This window comes from Bos grunniens, chromosome 3 (genome assembly GCF_055505025.1).
Source record: "Bos grunniens cultivar Pamir isolate PY7600 chromosome 3, Bosgru_T2T1.0, whole genome shotgun sequence".
NCBI lineage: Eukaryota > Metazoa > Chordata > Mammalia > Artiodactyla > Bovidae > Bos > Bos grunniens.
This window is the reverse complement of record NC_141167.1, coordinates 72,713,794-72,734,302: the sequence shown is the minus strand read 5'-3', so window position 1 is coordinate 72,734,302 and position 20,509 is coordinate 72,713,794. Positions and strand designations below refer to the sequence as shown.

The following is a 20,509-nucleotide window of genomic DNA, read 5'->3' as shown; positions in this document are numbered from 1 at the left end:
TTGGAGGGAGGGGCAGAGCACAGGCTGGCTCAGCACTTTGGGATCCACCTAACCCTGGGAACACACCTTCTCAGCTCACCCACTGAGTTTACAGGGGAGACTTCAGGAGCTGGGGTACGCTGTTGGCTGGACCTGGGAGAGAATGGTTTGGTCTCTTTGTCTCAAGGGTGAAACATTAATAACCTGCTTTTACAGTGCACTTTCCACCCCCAGCCATTAGATATTCAAGGTGGTATTTTTAATCTTCATCTGCTGTCTCTTGGATCTCTCTGTTCAGAACTTTATTAGGATGAGGGGGTGACTGATTAGGTCCCCAAAACCTTAACACTCAACTCTCGTACTTTCCTTCTGTGTAACCTGGAGCCTCTTGATCAAAGTGAAAAAGCAGAGAGTGAAAAAGTTGGCTTAAAACTCAACATTCAGAAAACTAAGATCATGGCATCTTGTCCCATCACTTCATGGCAAATAGATGGGGAAACAGTGGAAACAGTGACAGACTTTATTTTCTTGGGCTCTAAAATCTCTGCAGATGGTGACTGCAGCCATGAAATTTAAAAACGCTTGCTCCTTGGAAGAAAAGTTACGACCAACCTAGACAGCTTATTAAAAAGCAGAGACATTACTTTGCCAACAAAGGTCCGTCTAGTCAAAGCTATGGCTTTTCCAGTAGTCATGTATGGATGCGAGAGTTGGACTGTGAAGAAAGCTGAGTGCCGAAGAACTGATGCTTTTGAACTGCTGTGTTGGAAAAGACTCTTGAGAGTCCCTTGGACAGCTAGGAGATCCAACCAGTCCATCCTAAAGGAAATCAGTCCTGAATATTCATCGGAAGGACTGATGCTGAAGCTGAAACTCCAATACTTTGGCCACCTGATGTGAAGAACTGACTCACTGGAAAAGACCCTGATGCTGGGAAGGATTGAAGGCAGGAGGAGAAGGGGATGACAGAGAATAAGATGGTTGGATGGCATCACCAACTCAATGGACATGAGTCTGAGTAAACTCCAGGAGTTGGTGATGGAGAGGGAAGCGTAGCGTGCTGCCATCCTTGGGGTAGGAAAGAGTTGGACACGACTGAGAGACTGAACTGAACTGAACTGAACCTGGAGCAAGTTGCTACTTAACCTCTCTGAATCTGAGTGTCATCTTCTACTAGAAAAAGAAAAAGGGTGATAATTGTACCTTTCTCATAGGATTATTTGTGAGGATGAAGGAAGTTAATACATGTGAAGCAGTTACAGCTTGGTGCTTGGCACACACAGTGCCTGATAAGTGGGAGGTATTCCTGTCTTGAGGAGCGGCACACCTTGTATGTGCACGTGTGTGTGTGCACATGTGTGTGAGTTCAGTTCAGTTCAGTTCAGTCACTCAGTCATGTCCGATTCTTTGCGACCCCATGAATCGCAGCATGCCAGGCCTCCCTGTCCATCACCAACTCCTGGAGTTCACTCAGACTCACGTCCATCGAGTCAGTGATGCCATCCAGCCATCTCATCCTGTCTTCCCCTTCTCCTCCTGCCCCCAATCCCTCCCAGCATCAGAGTCTTTTCCAATGAGTCAACTCTTCGCATGAGGTGGCCAAAGTACTGGAGTTTCAGCTTTAGCATCATTCCTTCCAAAGAAATCCCAGGGCTGATCTCCTTCAGAATGGACTAGTTGGATCTCCTTGCTGACCAAGGGACTCTCAAGAGTCTTCTCCAACACCACAGTTCAAAAGCATCAATTCTTCGGCACTCACCCTTCTTCACAGTCCAACTCTCACATCCATACATGACCACAGGAAAAACCATAGCCTTGACTAGACGGACCTCTGTTGGCAAAGTAATGTCTCTGCTTTTGAATATGCTATCTAGGTTGGTCATAACTTTCCTTCCAAGGAGTAAGTGTCTTTTAATTTCATGGCTGCAATCACCATCTGCAATGATTTTGGAGCCCAAAAAAATAAAGTCTGACACTGTTTCCACTGTTTCCCCATCTATTTCCCATGAAGTGATGGGACCAGATGCCATGATCTTCATTTTCTGAATGTTGAGCTTTAAGCCAACTTTTTCACTCTCGTCTTTCACTTTCATCAAGAGGCTTTTTAGTTCCTCTTCACTTTCTGCCATAAGGGTGATGTCATCTGCATATTTGAGGTTATTGATATTTCAGTCATGTCTAATTCTTTGTGACTCCATGGATAGTAGCCTGCCAGGCTTGTCTATCCATGGAATTCTTCAGGCAAGAATACTGGAGTGAGTTTCCATCTCCTCCTCCAGGGGATGTTCCTGACACAGGGATAGAACCCGTGTCTTCTGCATTGTCAGGTGGATTCTTTACCACTGAGCCACCTGGGAAATTGCTGCATACCTTGGAGGGAGCCCAAAAGTTGTCTCCCAGGAGCATTTTCTGATTAGCTGAGGGCCCCCTACATAACTCACCCTTCCTTCCCTACAATAAGGCCATCTTTCATTCAACAAACAGTAACTGCTTCTCTGAGAAGGTAGAAGAATTTCAAGTTAGGAAAGACAGATGACAACTGTGTACTGGGCCTTTCCCCAGGAGGACGAGAGGCTGCTGAGGCCCACTTGGGGCAGAAGGCTTTAGGGCCACACCCTCTTGATGTCTGAGCCTTGCAACACACCCACGGCAGGTGGGAGCCGGGCTCCAGCAAGGCTGCTCCCCAGGAAGCCACATAAAGCCAGGGCCCTCAGCCCAGCAGGTTCTGAGCCACACACCAGGAAACATGAGGACACAGTCAGTTTTCTCCCAGACAGTCTGGGGCCTCTGATAGATAGGTGTCTCAATTCCTTTCTATCTAAAGTCAGAACAGTAGCATTTGGCACAAAACAGCTGGGCTGTGAGGATTACCATCATCTATAAATGGGCCTTAATGTAAATGATCATATTGACACACGTGTGTGTTTCCTTCTACACCATGCTCACACAGAGGAATCTCTCCAGGGCTCTCGCCGTCAGCTGGCCACCCCAGAATAGCTCTAAGCCAGTCGGCGGGGGTGGCAGGATTCGGAACCGCCACTGTCACGGAAAGGACAGCTGTCTGGACGCTCTGTGATGAGGCAATGTCAATTACCCCAAGAACCACGTCCTCTTAAGAACCTTTACATCATTTTCATAATCAACGCAGAGGAATTGCACAATATTCATTACTTTTCTTTTCTGAGCTGCACATGCTGCTCTGGGGAGTAGAGAGGAGTCCCTGGAGGTTTGCCAGCTGGCTAAGGATGAACCAAAACCAGACACAGAAAAGTCACAGAGTGCCTTCACTCTTGATGGACTGTGAGAAAGAGAAGCATTTGAAATTGAGCTAACTTCAAGGGAGGTGGCGGGGGGAGAGAAGGTTTTTGGGGTATTACAGAGTTAAGTCTGCCACAAAGCCTTAGAAGACAAAGACCAACTTTCTGTGCCCTGAAAGACAAGCAGTGGCAGGCAGTGTGGGCTGGGGTATGAAGCAGGGAGGGGAGAGATGTGTATGTTTGCCAAGTAGCAGCAAGTTTTTCTCCGTATTGGATTCGACAGGATTATCTGGAGTTTTTCTGACCAGTATATTTGTTAGTCAGAAGTCAGGAAGCTATGGGCATTTCCAGTCAAATGCTAAGAGGCAATAATCTCTGCATGCATTTCTTGATATTTCATATCTAGACAGACGTCACAGTAAAGTGGGCTGGCAGCTTGATGGGCTGCATTAAAGCAGATCTGAGTCACTCCATCCTCTCAAGTCACTGACCAGGAGATACGGCAGAAGATTCACCCAGCTACCCTGCATAGTGGCCCACAGTAGAAATGGGGAGTAATAGCTTCTGGACACTACCCTCCACTGTTGAGAATGACTGAAGTGACTGGCACTTTACCGCATCCAGTCACCAGTTGGATGTACTTGTTGCTGTCATTACAGCAGCAGTGTTGGGAGAACTGCCATAAGGGGATGAAGATAGCAGTTCACTCACATCCTCAATCCACTTGACAAGATTCTGGAGGCTTGAGATCCAGGCAACATAAAGCGTCACCCACCTTTGTGATCCCAGGGTAAGTCCTCACTATAGATAAGAATAACAACATGAAAAAAAAAGATTCAGGACTGTCCTGGTGGTCCAGTGGCTAGGACTCCATGCTCCCATGCAGGGGTCCTGGGTTCTAGAACTGGTCAGGGAACTAGATTCCACATGCTGCAACTAAGACCCAGTGCAGCTGAATAAGTAAATAAATAAATATTAAAAAGAAAAGAGATGGAGACTTCAGCCAGAATGTGAAAAGAATGACATGGGGAGACCAAGCATTGAGGCCTCTCCAGGACACATAAGACAGCCTGCCCAGGAACAGTGGAACATGAGAAGGAAGGACGGGGCTGAGAGGGCCTTTCTGCTCTGAGCTGCAAGTGGACAACAAATGAGGAAGACCCCATTTTGAGCAGTTTTAGTCGCTGCCTTAAGGCAGATGTACTTGGTGTTTGGCGGCGTGATCAGAGACCTGGAAGAAGAGAATTGTGGATATTTTGGTGGGGTGAAGACCCCAATTTTGCTGACCTTATTCACCATGACTTATCAGAAGAGGAAGATGGAGTGTGGGAGAATGGACTTTCCTATGAATGCCGAACTTTGCTTTTCAAAGCAGTTTACAATCTGTTGGAACGGTGTTTAATGAACCGGAACTTTGTACCTATTGGCAAGTGGTTTGTGAAGCCTTATGAAAAAGACGAAAAACCTATAAATAAAAGGGGACACAGGTTTGAACTCTGATCTGAAAGATTCCACATGCCACGGAGCAACTGAGCCTGTGCCCCACAACTACTGAGCCCCATGTGCTACAACTAAGGATCCCAAATGATGTCAACGAAGATACTGCGTGCTGCAACCAAGACCCCAGGCAGCCAAATGAACATTAAAAATAAGGAACAATGGACTGTTCTAGGTTGTTGCTTAAACTTGCAGACGTTCTTGAAAGTGTTTGCAATTTAGCTTTTGGAATCTGCTGTTGAATTATTGATTAAGCACACAGCATTCGTAATGATTTCTATAGCATACTTACCTTAAACTTAATCAAATTGCAGTTTACCTATGTATAGATTATTAAAAAAAAAAAAAAAAAAGAAAATGATCCTGCTGTTCTGGACACAATGGGAAGACACGCAGTTCAGGTTTTCCAACCTGCCCCACATTCCACACAAAGCGTGTCACAGCTGCAATGTGCTAACATGGTACCTGTGTGCCCCAGCTCTCCGCAAGCCACCAGGACAAGGCTGAGCACTCCCAACGAGGACCTCAGGTCATTCAAACTGACTCTCTTCTTCTTCAGAAGCTCAGTGAGGTGGAGGGATTCACCCAAGTTCCAGCAAGAAGGCAGAAACCAACTGCTGCCATACTTGGCCAGGGGCTGCCTTTACTTAAGAGCTCCTTCCAGGAAACAGGTTGGAAATTGTTTTCAAACCTGTTTGACCTCAGCCCATAGCTCACTTTCTACAGCCATTCCCACTTCTTCTGGAAGAGCAAAGAATTGAAAAGGAAGGCAATGCTCAACATGATAAACATACAATGCATTAAACAACAGCCAATACTCACCAGAAATGAAGTGGGAAACAAGACAAGTAGGACTGTAGTTGAACAACACAGCCACACCAAGGGGACTCTGGTGGTACCCACAGTGAAGGTTCCTTCCCCAGTCTGCAAAATCCCATCTCTGCCTGGGCTCACTCACAAGCCTTGAATGCTCATCAGGCTTCACTTTGGCAGTCAGACATCTCAATAGAATTCTGAATTTGAGACCTCAGGAAATTAAGTAAAACACCACTTCTGATTCCCAAATGACACACTTGAATAAGCTTTAAGGTGGTTCCACAGCAAAGAATCTGCCTGCAATTCAGGAGATGCAGGAGATGTGGGTTTGATCCCTGGGTTGGGAAGATCCCCTGAAGAAGGGTATGGCAACCCACTCCAGCATTATTTTTTTCTTAATCCACTCCAGTATTCTTGCCTGGGAAATCTCACAGACAGAAGAGCCTGGTGGGCTATGGTCCATAGGGTCCCAAACAGCTGGACACAACTGAGTGACCGACCATGCATGTGCAAACATACCAGGCACTTTACTGATTGGTAAAAAGCCTTTAGTTGTAACGTGAAAATGAAAATCCATGAAATTCTACCATTTGCCTATAAGAATTGAAGAGAGAACATTCTGGAACGTTTAACCAGTTTGGAACCCTCAGGAAGATGAGTTCCAAAACCAGTGAGCCCGCCAGTTGGTGTCAAACCTAGAGGAACACTGATCTAAAGCCACCATCAGCACTAGTTCAGATGTCTGTGTCCTCCGTGGACAAGATGTGCACTCAGGAAGGCATTTCCATGGGGAACCATGTGTGGACCATAAGAATAAGGGCAGGCCTCCTGCTGATGGGCTAGCCTGCAAGGTCCCACTTGGGGCCTTCTCAGTTGGGCTCCTGCAAAGTGCTAGAAGGGAGGGGGAGGCTGCAGGATCTCATCTGAAAAACTCTAAGAACAGCCTGGCCAGTCAGCCTCCCAGAAGCTCTGACACAGGCATGCCTGAGGGGAGGAGGTGGGCTTAGACCACCCTGACTGGCCTTTTCTGGGTTTATAATTGCCTGATCCAGCCTTCACCCTCTTCATTGTTCCCATACCTTTCCTGTCCTCCTCCACAAAAATCTGCCTTGAAATCAGCCTTGCTTCACAGCCAGTCTGGACTCTGGCTCAAGCAGGTGCTCAAGAGACCCACCCTAGGCAGTGGCTGTGACTCCCTCTCTGGCTGTTTTAAAATGCACAGTGTTCAGGGCTTGGGTCCCAGAGGCAACATGGATATGGATTCAACTCCTAGTTCTGCCACTAACTAACTACAGGCCCTCTCTAAGCCTCGGTTTCCTCATCTCTATGTTGGAGATAACTATCTCAGGGGGCTTCAGTGAAAACTCACAATTGATCTACTGCAGGAAAGTGCTGAGCACACAACTAGCCATACAGTGAGGGTCAAGTGCGTGTATTATGTGCTCAGTCATGTCTGACTCTTGGTGACCCCATGGACTGTAGCCTGCCATGGAATTTTCCAGGCAAGAATACTGGAGCAGTTGTCCTGTCCTACTTCAGCGTATCTTCCCAAACCAGGGATTGAACCCGTGTCTTTTGCATCTCCTGTATTGGCAGGTGGATTCTTTACCACTGCACCACCTGGGAAGCCCGTGAGTGCCAAGAAGCCATGGCTACTGTTGTTGCTATCAGCTGTGACCTCCGGTGATGCTCTATGCTCATGCCTGACAAATCCTACCTCTTCAGTGCAAGCTCTCCTAATCATCAAGTCAAAGCACCTCCCCATACCAAGACTCCCTTTCCTGAACTTCAAAGACCTCATTCCAGCACATGCTGCTGCTGCTAAGTCGCTTCAGTCGTGTCCGCCTCTGTGTGACCCCATAGATGGCAGCCCATCAGGCTCCCCCGTCCCTGGGATTCTCCAGGCAAGAACACTGGAGTGGGTTGCCATTTCCTTCTCCAGTGCATGAAAGTGAAAAGTGAAAGGGAAGTCACTCAGTCGTGCCCGACTCTTAGCAACCCCATGGACTGCAGCCCACCAGGCTCCTCTGTCCACGGGATTTTCCAGGCAAGAGTACTCGAGTGGGGCGCCATTGCCTTCTCCGCATTCCAGCACATACAGTTATATAAATATCTCATGCAAGTGTCTCACCGAACCCCCATTCCCCACACTAGTTTGTCTGCTCCTTGAAGCCCTGACTTGCTTTATATAGACTCTGTTTCATCACAGTCCCCTCCTTGTTACACCTTAATGGTTTGAATACAGCATAAATAGATGTTGGATAGATAAATGTGTGACGTGTACACACACTTGGGATTTACAATGTAGAGAGGCAAGTAATGAGAAACGATGAGATGTGGAATTTCATTCCCTACCCTGCAGGTGAATTACCTCGTACTCTTAGGCTGGGTATCAACAAAATGCGGCAACTGCCACTAGGCTTCCTCCCAGGGCTGTGGAAGACGGATTAGGCTTTTAAGCAGCAAAGCTGAAACACAGCCCGCTCCTTGATGTTAAGTAAAGAAGAGCATCTGGGTTCTGATGGTAACAAATGGATCTCATTCCCCTTTAGCATTTCCCGGCTCTTTCTGCACAAAACTAGCAAAATTTAAAAAAAAAAAAAGCCTCAACTCTTTTAAATCGGATTTCCAGAGAAAATCTTTTCCTAGTAACTCATTCCAGTGCCAGGAAATTTTTCAAAGGCTAATCTAAACTCCTTCTCTCACTTTAAGCTCCCTTTCCTTTGTCCACTGCCAAATAAGATCGACAATAGCTCTGGCCACGACTCCACAACAATCATCTTTATTCTTACAAATCTTTTTTTTTTTTTCTTACCATGCTGCATGGCATATGGGATCTTGGTTCCCCAATCAGGGATCAAACCCGTACCCCCTGCATTGGAAGCACAGAGTCTAAACCATTGGACTGCTAGGGAAGTCCCTACAAATCTTTATTTCACTCTGCTTTCCAGGAGTTGTTTGGACAACAGGTGACCTTTCCCTCCTCATCAGTATTCGCTTTGCTTCTTCTCTTTTATTCTTCCTCCTCTTCTTTCTCAATCTCCTAAACCTGAGACATCCCAGCAGTGCCCACATCACCTGGCAGTGCCCAGTCCTATAGGAGTCACCCCACGTTAAAGCTGCTCTAGGGACTTCCCTTGTGATCCAGGGGCTGAGACTCTGAGTTCCCAATTCAGGGGGCCTAGGTTCCACCCCTGGTTGGGGATACAGATCCCATGTGCTATAACTAAACAGTTCAAGTAACACAACTAAAGATCCCACATGCCACAACAAAGATTGAAGATCCCATAGCCAAATAAGTGAATGGAAAAAATACATATGTATACATATTTTTTTAAAAAACCTGCTCTGGCAGCTGGTTTAGGCCCAGGCACAATCACTGGCACCAAGATCAAAATTCAAAGACCCATCCCTGTTTGCAACACTGATTCACCATGAGCTGGATCCTCGAGGCTAGCTGAGTCTTTTTGTGATTCAGGGACAATCATCCCCATTGTACGTCTGTTAAAAGGATTTCAACAATTTATAATAATTATACTGCGATTAATACTAACACTGCTTATGATTTTGGAAACATTTTGAAATCCCAAAAGTAAAGGTACAGGGTTAATATAAGATGCTGTAACATCAGAATGCAGAAAGTATATCCCTTAGGATAAGAGGGCAGAGAAAACAAGCAAGGACATAGTTTGAGACAGTGGCTTTCAAGTGTGTTCAAGCAGCAGAGCCTGTCTTTAAATGAAACCTTCAGTGGAATCTCACTCCTCAACCAGATAAAAGTGGAGCTGCTCTGGTTGGAAGGCAGGGGCGGGAGGTGGTGATGTTGATATGAGCCCAGAGCCCATCCTTCCTCCTCCTCACCCATTTTTCTCCTCTCCTGAAGCGGTGGTCCCTGCAGTATTCATAGAGCCCCAGGGTGGGGGTCTATGAAGCAGTGAAAGAGGGACATGGAAAGAACCTGAATTTACTAACACTGTGAGGGAACAGCAACTCAGCTTTAGGGCCCTAAAGGACCATGTGGCCAACACATCGGTATATCAAAGGTTCCACTGCTTTCGTCTTTCTAGTCCGTCTATGTGTATCTTAGCTTGATTTTCATGTATATGTATTTTATCACAGTAAATATTTGTAATGCATCTCAATAGCATCTTCATAGAATAAGTTGGTGTCTGGATGTGTACACAGAGTTCTAGGGGAGACAGGCTTGTACATTACACTGTGACAAGACATTCACAGGGTCTGGCTTGACTTGCTACGGGACCTACCATTCCAAAAGGTGCAATAGTATTTTACTGTGCTTTATACATGCTTGCTTGATGTGATCCAAGTGAAAGCTAAACACACTCTAAAATGTATGCCAAGAGTCTTAAGAAGAGCTTTAAATATAGGGTTTACTAGAAGAAGACTACAATCTCCCCCGAATAATGAAAGGTATTCTTAACACCATTTATAAGACATTAAACATAGATGGTCTAATTAGTCCCTTTACTTCTACTGGTACATTTATTAGGAAGAGGGGCAAAAATAAGAAGTACTTTTCTAAGCGAGTACTGTGAACATTTAAATTATAAAACAGCCTGCTGACTTACAAAAATACTGCTTTGTGTAAATTTGACTAAGGGTTATTAAAATTTCCTAAATTATCAACAGAAAAATAAAATACATATCTAGTTTTCCACCGGTTTGAAAGACTCAGGAGGAAAAAAATCTGAAATTCAAACAATCACAGTATATAATTTTTCTGATTTTTAAAGGAATATTTATAGCTTGAAAGTGAAAGGCTGGTGAAATATATAAAAATTAGGGAGGCAGTCCTTTTCCTATTTCAGGAAAATTATAGTTCTTGGAGAAGACATTGAAAATTAGCTCTCAGTTGACACATATGCATGTATTAGAGTTTCTAAAGCCTCCTTTTTTTTTTTTTTGAAAGAGAGACACATTTCTTTCAGAATTTGAAGACTTGTATTAACGACCTAAGGTTCTAAGGTAAAGGACTGCAGATGACAGCCAAGGAACCAGATCCATCCATCCATCTCTGCTTCCCTCAGGTCAGAGCTAAGAATAATTCTGTTAAAAAGTTGGAGAAATTAAAAATAAGGAGAATATGTCTTGACACATAAAAAATATAAAATTCAGATTTCAGGCACTTCCCTGGTGATCCAGCAGTTAAGAATCTACCTTCCAATGCAGGGGATGTGGGTTTGATCCCTGGTCAAGGAACTAAGATCCCACATGCTGCAGGGCAACTAAGCCCTGGCACTACAACAAAGACACAGGGGAGCAAAAACAAAAAATAAAATTCAGATTTCAGCGCCCATAAGTTCTGCTAGAACGCACTCAGGCCCATCCAGTTACATCCTGTCTGTGGTTGCTTTTCTGCTGCGGCACCAGAGCTGAGTAGCTGTGACCAAGACCCAAATGACCCAAAACCTGAAAACTTTTACACAATCTGGCCTTTACAGAAAAACTGGCTAACCCCTGGCCTAAGAGACAGTGCCCACTGGCAGGCCCTCACACCATGTCCCCGGCGCGGGAGACGTACCTGGTTGAGATGGCGCAAGCACTTGTCCAGACACCAGAAACAGCAGCAGCAGCACTGGGACATGCACCTGGACAAGGCACCGTCCTGCTGGGTCAGTTCAGAAAGAAAGGAACAGTGTCACCAACAGCACAGGAAAGAGGCCAACAGAAGTGTCTTCCAGCACACCCTGTTCCTACTTGGAGATCTGTGTACCTGGAGAAGCACCACAGCAATTCTCATGGGTACAGAAGTTCTTCTATTCTGTATGTGCTACTGCTACTACTAATTACTATCATTACTATACTGATGAGCAAGGGTTCTCTTCTGTGGGCTTACCTGTTAGGAGTGCTGTTGAGTTCAGCAGAAAGGGAAATGGATTAGCCTGTTTTTACTAGCAAAGGTGAACCAGACCTTTTGGTTCTAGTAAAAAAAAAAAAAAAAAAAAAACACCTCTCTTTCTTCATGTTTTCCTAAGTGTCTTCAATCATAAACTCTGCTTTTTCAAACCATAGTTTATATTCATGTGAAATTCACATCCCACAGACAATAAAACTAATGCATTGTAGATACTAGTTATGTGTCCACACACACAAAAAAATCAGGTTTAATTTTTTGGAAAAACATCCCATATTAAGACTTTCAGGGTTAAATTTTGGGGGATAAGTTAGTCCTTTGAAATACAACTTGAATTTGTGTATAACTCAAGAATGGATGAATTAATAAAACTTGTTGGGGGAAGGGGTGATTAAATGTATCTTACTGCCCAGACTGGGGTGGGGGTGGGGGAGAATCCCTGAAAACAATCCTGAAATAGTTTTCTATTAGGACCCCAGGGACAACTTAGCCTTATATAGACATTTTCTTGTCCCAGTGTTAATTCCACTAGATGAAATCTGACCTGCATCCTTTTCAGCCTGGCTATGGTTGTGAATGAGCCATTTAATGTAAGAAGGATCTCACAGTGGCCGTATGAAATGCTTATACTGCAGATACAGTATGGGGCTGTATGGCTGCTGAGGAAGACTATTTTTTTTAACCTAAGAAAGGACACATTTCTCCAACCGTGACATCACTAAAAGGGAGTTTGACCTCTTAGTCCTTATGGGATCTAGGAAGTGAGAAATAACCTCTTAGACTTCAGCCAGAGAGGCTGACCCATTGACGGTTAGATTTATGGAAGCTGTTTCCCCAAAGAGTTTAAGGTGCCTAGCTTTGGGGGGTACAGTGAGTTCCCTGATGTTTATTAACTTATGATTATCTAGTACTAATGTATCAGATCAGATCAGATCAGATCAGTCGCTCAGTCGTGTCCGACTCTTTGTGACCCCATGAATCGCAGCACGCTAGGCCTCCCTGTCCATTACCAACTCCCAGAGTTCACCCAGACTCACATCCATCGAGTCAGTGATGCCATCCAGCCATCTCCTCCTCTGTCGTCCCCTTCTCCTCTTGCCCCCAATCCCTCCCAGCATCAGAGTCTTTTCCAATGAGTCAACTCTTTGCATGAGGTGGCCAAAGTATTGGAGTTTCAGCTTTAGCATCATTCCTTCCAAAGAAATCCCAGGGCTGATCTCCTTCAGAATGGACTGGTTGGATCTCCTTGCAGTCCAAGGGACTCTCAAGAGTCTTCTCCAACCCCACAGTTCAAAAGCATCAATTCTTCGGTGCTCAGCCTTCTTCACAGTCCAACTCTCACATCCATACATGACCACTGGAAAAACCATAGCCTTGACTAGACGAACCTTTGTTGGCAAAGTAATGTCTTTGCTTTTGAATATGCTATCTAGGTTGGTCATAACTTTCCTTCCAAGGAGTAATCGTCTTTTAATTTCCTGGCTGCAGTCACCATCTGCAGTGATTTTGGAGCCCCCAAAAATAAAGTCTGACACTGTTTCCACTGTTTCCCCATCTATTTCCCATGAAGTGATGGGACCAGATGCCATGATCTTCGTTTTCTGAATGTTGAACTTTAAGCCAACTTTTTCACTCTCCACTTTCACTTTCATCAAGAGGCTTTTGAGTTCCTCTTCACTTTATGCCATAACACATGCATATATACATATATGAGGGCTTCCCTGATGGCTCAGAGGTAAAGAATCCACCTGCAATGCAGGAGCCACAGGAGATGCAGGTTTGATCCCTGGGTTAGGAAGATCCCCTGGAGGAGGAAATGACAACCCACTCTGGTATTCTTGCCTGGGAAATCCCATACACAGAGGAGCCTGTTGGGCTATAGTCCATGAGTGAGTGAGTGAAGTCGCTTGGTTGTGTCCAACTCTGCAACCCCATGGACTGTAGCCTACCAGGCTCCTCCATCCATGGGATTTTCCAGGCAAGAATACTGGAGTGGGTTGCCATTTCCTTCTTGAGGAGATCTTCCCGACCCAGGGATTGAACCCAGGTCTCCCACATTGTAGGCAGATGCTGAGCGACTAAGCAGAGCATGATATACATATATGAATATATTTAATATATATAAACTATATGAATCTACCTGAAATAAAAAGTTGCTCTGTTCTTCAAGAAATCTTTCTCCAAGTTTCCTAAAATTGAAGGATTGATTTCAAAATGCAACAGCCAGAGTAGCTAGATTTATCCTGGATGGTGAAATGTCTCTTTAAGTCACAAACACGTAGTTAAGCAATATTTAACAGAAAATACTCTCTGATCGGGGTGATGGCTTAGTGTGCATTTCAAGGTAAGGAAGCTAGATAATTTTATATGAAAGCCAATCAACTGCTCTTAATTAATATACTAATCTTAAATCTTGATTTACAATTAAATCTTGATTGGGCTTCCCTGGTGGCTCAGATGGTAAAGAATCTGCCTGCAATGCAGGATACCTGGGTTTGATCCATGGGTTGGGAAGAATCTCTGGAGAAGGAAATGGCAATCCACTCCAATATTCTTGCCTGGAGAACATGGACAGAGGAGCCTGACAGGCTACTGTCCATGGGGTCACAAAGAATCGAATACAGCTGAGCAACTAACACTGACTGATCGAAATCTTCAACAATTCAGATTTCTGCTCAAAAGAGCAAACAAAAACAATTCTAAAGTATCATTACGAATCCACATGTAAAACTTTCCCCGTTTACTAAAAGCACATACCTATGCCCAAATGGCTGGACTCTATCAAACTCTGACCAAGTCACCAACACAGAGGTGGGGATGGGGGGGTGGGGAAACTAACATTGTGTGAGAACAGAAAAGTTGGGAAAAATCCAACCTTTCCTTATTTGGCAGGCCAGAAATACCACGAGAACAGCTGTTTTCCTGGTGTTTTGGTTTCCACTGGCATTCATAACCAAATGTGCATGGAAATTAAAACCAGGGAGAAGAAAAACCCCCAGGCACAAAAGCCCCACAGTTTTCTGTCTTTTGAGCTGAGATTTAGGTCAGCTTGCCCGTTTCTCACTATTAAGCATGAACGCGCACACAGGCACATGCAACTAACTTCCCCTGACACCCTCCAGGAGACACAGAAGCTGGGGAAATCTCCTCATCTTACGGTATATTTTTCTTTCTTTAAAAAAGCATGATAAATATCCATAAAACCTTGCTTAAATTTCATCTTAAGAATTTCTCCCATTTGTTCAGCATTTAAATAGGAAGAAAACCCAGCAAGCTAAGAACTATGTCCTCCCTACACCACCTGTGCCACCATGTTGGAGAAAACCCAACAAACTTAAACAAAACAGGGAGCTGGACAGGAAGGTTGCTGGGGGTGGGGTGCGGATGGGACCTGAAGCCCATTGGAGCTTTCTGAATGGCCCCTGGCACAGGTCACATTCCTGTCCTGGGACCCAGTGCAATTCTCCAGTGATTCACTTTTCTGTGACCCAAACACAGAGCACACTCTGTTTTAACGTGTTGCCTTACCTTCTCTTTCAGAGTGTTATACACGTACATGAGAACGGCTCTTGGAATCCTCACCACAGTGATTAAAAATGACCCTTTGACAACTGTTCCCTGATGGTAGCAGAAAAGAATGGAGAGAGATGAAAGGATCGGGCGATCAGGAGGGTCACTTTTATTTCTGGGAACAGGAGAAAAAAAGACAGCATTTTAAAAAACACTATTTAGAAAGAAACAAAAAAACTTGTCTCTGGTTCAAATCATCTACGGTACTAACAATTTAGAAAGCAGTGACGCCATCTGCATTTGGCAAAATTTTTATACTCCTTGCTAGCTAAGGTTAAATTATTTCTTGGACTAAGTTAAGAAATATTTCTGGTGGTATTCAATGTTACAAACAAAGAAGAGAAAATTTTAAAACATTCTGATGAGGTGAACAAGTTTTCCTCTTTACAACACCTAACCACCTCCACCAATCCATTAAATTGGGTATTGATCCCATTTTCAGTTTCAGAAGTTTAATTATATAATAATCCCCTAGGTTTAAATTACACACTTTCATCTGTAAATATTGCCAGTATTAGCTTGGTGATGAAAATCACTACCACATCACATGACCAGGATTGGCAGCCAGAGTATCCGGCTCACAGCAGAGGGAGGAAGAGTTCTGGCTTCCCCAGCTCCTGAAACCCAGCTGATTTCTCCTCCGTTCTGTAAAGGTCACCTCACTGTGAATCATTTACGGGACTTGTCATGACACAGCTCTCAAGAATGCGAAAGTCAGTTTCACAGGCAGGGAAAAAAAGTGAAAAAGAACAGAATGGGCACATCTTTCTTCCCCCTCCCCCACACCTGAAAGATAAAACAAAGGCCTGAGGGCTGATGTCACCCCTCCCCTGGCCCACTGAGGCCAGTTCTAGAAAGTGAGGCCCTTTCCGAGAAGCTCCAAGGGAGGCTTGCTTTCTTCATAATGGATTATTCTACAGCTCGCTCTGGTTGCTAATAAGTCACTATGAATTAAGGTTTTGACCAGAGCCTAGGTTTTCAGGGAGGAAAAGGAATGCAGCCAGAAATGTTTCAAGAGCTGGCAATGGCCACATTTTGCTGTTATTTAAATCATCCAGGAAGGAAGAGAGAACATGAAAGTAATATTGGGAGCAGAGTAGCTGCAATCCAGTCGTCCCACAAAAAGGGCGATGTGTGTTTCAACTCAATATTGTTGAAAATAGGAAATGCCAGGGAAGCTATTGCTGATATGAATTCACTTAGATCTGATAAACTAGAAAAGTAGCACAGCCAAGAAAATCTGACACATTTTTTTTCCCTTTCCTCGGTCCTTTTTTTTTTTTTTTTTTAAGAGGAAGACTGTTTACTTTCCCATTGAGGAGATCCATGTGCCTTAGAACTGACTGGTTCTCAAGCAGGGATGCAGGCAGACGAGGGCAGTGCTTGCTCTCCATCTGATACGGAAACAAGTGATTCACAGGCCTCAAGGGCTGGTCCTCCAGGTACTGAAGTTTGGGCTTAGGCATCCGTTTTCTGAGGTTTCACAGGGATGGAATTGACCACTTAAGGCAGGGTGGTGTCTGCACTGTCTGGATGGCGCTCATCCGTGTCACATCCCGGTGATGGCTCCAGACGCTTTTGGGCTTGGCTGGAAGAAGATGTAGATGTTCCAGAAGCTGACTTACCACTTGGGAGAGAAAATCTGAAAAGAGGGCCAGCTCACAAACCAGGCCAGCCTGTGGAGCCAGAACTCACTCAACACCCCACCCTAAGAACTAAATACCACCTTACAGGAAAGGGTCAATCATTGGGGGCTCTCGGAGACACCATCTTCCTGCCCTAGACTCTTATCCACATTCAAAGGTTATATTACCCTGTCACCCCTTCTCTGCTGTGCATGTCCCTGGGGCCTTCATCTCTTCACAAGCAGCAAAACCTGCCTTCAGGAAAAGGCTTTGGTTACACCTAGTGAAGCTTAAACTAATACTTCACCACATTTTGAGAACTGGAGTTTGGGACCACAGTGCCGCGAGGGACATTACTGAGCAGCTCAGTGATGGGCTTATGAGGATGCCACAGTCTCCTGGTGGGCTTCCGCTTCTGTCTACAGGGAGTACTGCATGCTGGGCACCTTTCGCTGGGTTCTGTGGGTAATGGCACTAGGAAGGCCCCGGGCAGTTGGGGAGAGCAGGAGACTCCAGGATGTCCCCAACACACCCAGCTCCTCTAGGTTTAAACTTGTGGCTGCTCTGAGTGCTGAAGGTGCCTGGCTCTGTGTGATGGAGCCAGGAGGTCCCAGGACACAGTATCAGCTCAAGTCCCTGGGCAAACCATTTTTTTTTTTAAGCACTACTTTTTAAACATTTTTTATTTATTTATGGCTGTGTTGGATCTTCACAGCAGCACGCAGGCTTTCTCTAGTTGCGACGAGCGACTATGAAGGGACCACTCTTCATTGCGGCGGCTTCTCTTGTTGCAGAGCACAAGCTCTAGGCACACAGGCTCATTAGCTGTGGCACACAGGGCTCGACTACTCTGTGGTACGTGGGGATCTTCCTGGACCAGGGATCAAACCCACGTCCCCTGCACTGGCCAGCGGATTCTTAACCCTTGGACCATCAGGGAAGTCCTGTGCAAAGCGTTTAATGCTCTTGTTCACCTATGTCTGTAACGCCTTTGGGTCATAGTATCTAAGTGCTATTTTGCAGCTATGATTTGCTTCAACATAACTTACTCCAGAAACTTAGGAATCTTGGAGGCACGTTTTAGTTCTGGTTAGATCCAGTTGAGTGCTCACTGAGAACTCTTCAACAGCATGGATAATTCATTCTGTGTTGCGGCTCCTGGACAAGGATCAGGCTGCACAGGATGCTTGGCCTCCACTGTCAGTCTGGTCCTGGGCAAAGGAGCGTGGTGTGTCCCTGAAGAGACCTCGTCCTTTCCTGACATTTCTTTCAGCAGAATCACTGCAAGATGAAGTTGGGAGGACTGTGGGGGAAGCTGTGAGGTCCATTTATCCAATCCCAAAGAAAAGGGAAACTCTTTGTTATGAAGAACAGGTCCTCAGCAGCTCTTGTCAGGGTTAGCAAACTCATGTGTCTCCTACCGAAATTCCTTAGGCTCAGCTGTGAATCCACTTCCTCACTTCCTCCTCAGCAAATCCAAAGCAGCTGGAAACCATCTTCTGTATACTTGCAAGCGATGAAGTCATGACTCAAGCGTCCCTTCTCCAAACTGAGCAGTGCTGGCTCCTTCCTATCCACCCCAGCCCCATCTTTATGGCTCTCAGTTGACCTCTCTGAAATTCAAGCAAATGGTGGTAAAAGGGAAATTACACAGGATGCCCATGTCCTGGTACTTGATGCTCCCTGGATGACCTCTTCATCCCTCTTACTGCTTAAATGAATGACAGAGATGAATGCACTCTGGCTATATTTAATTCTCACCCTGCATGCAGACTGGAACATGAGATTAAAGAATTATAAGCCCTGAGATAAGGGAAAACCTTGAGGTTTCAAAATTAGCACACAGTCAAAAAGAATGCAGAACTCTTTAATAAATGAAATAGCAGTGCTAAAAATAAGTCAGTATGCACTTTATTTTAAATTAGTTTATTTTTATCAAATATGTGAAATATCTTAAAAAGTCAAATAGCACTGCTAGGTGTAACAGGAAAAACAGCAGTTTTTTTTCTCCACCACTAATTGTCTCTCCCTAGAGGCAATATTTTAGCTGTTTCTTCTGGAACCCACCTTCACAGTCCTAAATTACTTGTTCTTACTGAAATTTCTTCATTTTTTTCATTCTCAGAGAATGTCTACTGACTTCCCACTACAGAAGACACAGGTTTCATTCTCCTTGGCAGCTTAAACTCCCAAGTACACTCATTTCCCCACTCCTCTTTTTCTCAGTATAATTATACTGAAGCTCTAAAAGATTTCTCCCCAGTTTTACTGAGATATAATCGACATGTAACAGCATGTAAGTCCAAGGTGTACAATGTGTTGATTTGATCCACATATATTTCGCAAAATGATTACTATCTTAGCATTAGCTTATGCCTCCATCACCTCATATAATTAACCATTTCTTCTTTTTGTGGTGAGAACATTTAAGGTCTCTTCTTTTAGCAGCTTTCAAGTATATAACACAGTATTGTTAACCACAATTATCATGCTGTAGTTAGATCCCCAGAACTACTCATCCTCTAACTAGAAGTTTGTGTCCGTAATCCCTACCTCCCCTTCTCTCCTACCCCACTCCCGGGCAACTACCATTCTACCTGTTTCCATTAGTTCAGCTTTTTTAGATTCGACATGTAAGTGGTATCATCCCTTTTTGTTTTTCTATGACGTATCCCTTGGCATATTGGACTCAAGGTCCATTCGTGTTATTTTAAATGGCACGATGTCCTTCTTTCTCACGGCTAAATGATATTCCATTATATACACCAAATCTTCTTCATCTATTCACCCTTCGATGGACACTGAGGTTGTTCCCGTGTCTTGGCTATTGTGAATACTGCTACAATGAACACAGGCGTGAAGACATTTCTTCAAGATTCTTTTTTCATTTCCTTTCTATATATACCTAAGAAGTGGGATTGTTGGATCCTATGGTTCTGATTTTAATTTTTTGAGGAGCCTCCATACTGTCAGTTTCCATAATTGCTGTATACCAAATTTGCACACCCCACCCCACAGTGAAGGAGGGTTCCCTCTTCTCTACATCCTTGCCGACCTTAGGCACCTCTTGTCTTTTTGATGACAGCCATTCTAACAGGCATAAGGGGGGATCTAATCGTGGTTTTGATATGTATTCCCTGATGATTAGTGATGTCGAGCACATTTTCATGTGCCTCTTTTTTGTATCTTCTTTGGAAAGGAAGTTCTGCTTCTCTGCCCCTTTTTTAACTGAATTTTTTTTTTTTTTTTTTTACTGTGGAGTTATAGGAGTTATATATATATTTTGGTATTAACTCCTTATCAGACAAATGGTTTGCAAATATTTTCTCCCATTTCATAAGCTGTCTTTTCATTTTGTTGATTGGTTCTTTTATTGTGTAGAACTTTTTAGTTTGATGTAATCTCACTAATTTTTGCTGTTGTGGCTTGTGCTTTTGGTGTCATATGTGAAAAATCATTTCTAAGACTGATGTAAAGGAGCTTTTCCCTTATGTTTTCTCAGAGGAGTTTAGGGACTTCAGTTCTTATGTTTGAGTCTTTAAACCATTTTGAATTAATTCTTGTGAACCGTGTAATACAGGGGTTTAATTTTATTCTTCATGTTGTTATCCAGTTTTTCCAGAACTGTTTATTGAAGAGATTATCCTTTCCCCTCTCTAGGATCTCGGTTCTCTTCCAATGAGCTATGGGTCTATTTTTACGCCAGTCCCATACTGTTTTGTGGTATAGTTTGAAATCAGGACAGACGATGCCTCCAGATGTGTTCTTCTTTCTTAGAATTGCTTTGGCTATTTGGGCTCTTTTGTGATACAAATTTTAGAATTTTTCTATTTCTGTGGAAAATATAACTGAAAGGTTGACAGGGAATGCACTGAATTTATACATGGCTT

At 44.2% G+C, this 20,509-nt stretch overlaps 1 protein-coding gene across 33 annotated transcripts in view; it reads right to left on the bottom strand.

The window, feature by feature from the left end:
* Positions 1-20,509, bottom strand: part of SLC44A3 (solute carrier family 44 member 3) — an 87,008-nt gene that overhangs the window by 15,325 nt on the left and 51,174 nt on the right. For 18 of the 33 annotated variants that reach the window (XM_086391316.1, XM_086391313.1, XM_086391319.1 and 15 more), the window contains 2 exons: positions 14,953-15,109; positions 11,092-11,178 (listed from right to left, as the gene is read on the bottom strand). In XM_086391316.1, coding sequence (XP_086247442.1) covers positions 11,092-11,178; positions 14,953-15,109 — 244 coding nt within the window. Of the gene's footprint in view, positions 1-9,798; positions 10,809-11,091; positions 11,179-14,952; positions 15,110-16,265; positions 16,583-20,509 lie in introns of those variants that run through there. The other 15 variants (XM_086391328.1, XM_086391322.1, XM_086391321.1 and 12 more) reach the window with 7 other exon arrangements.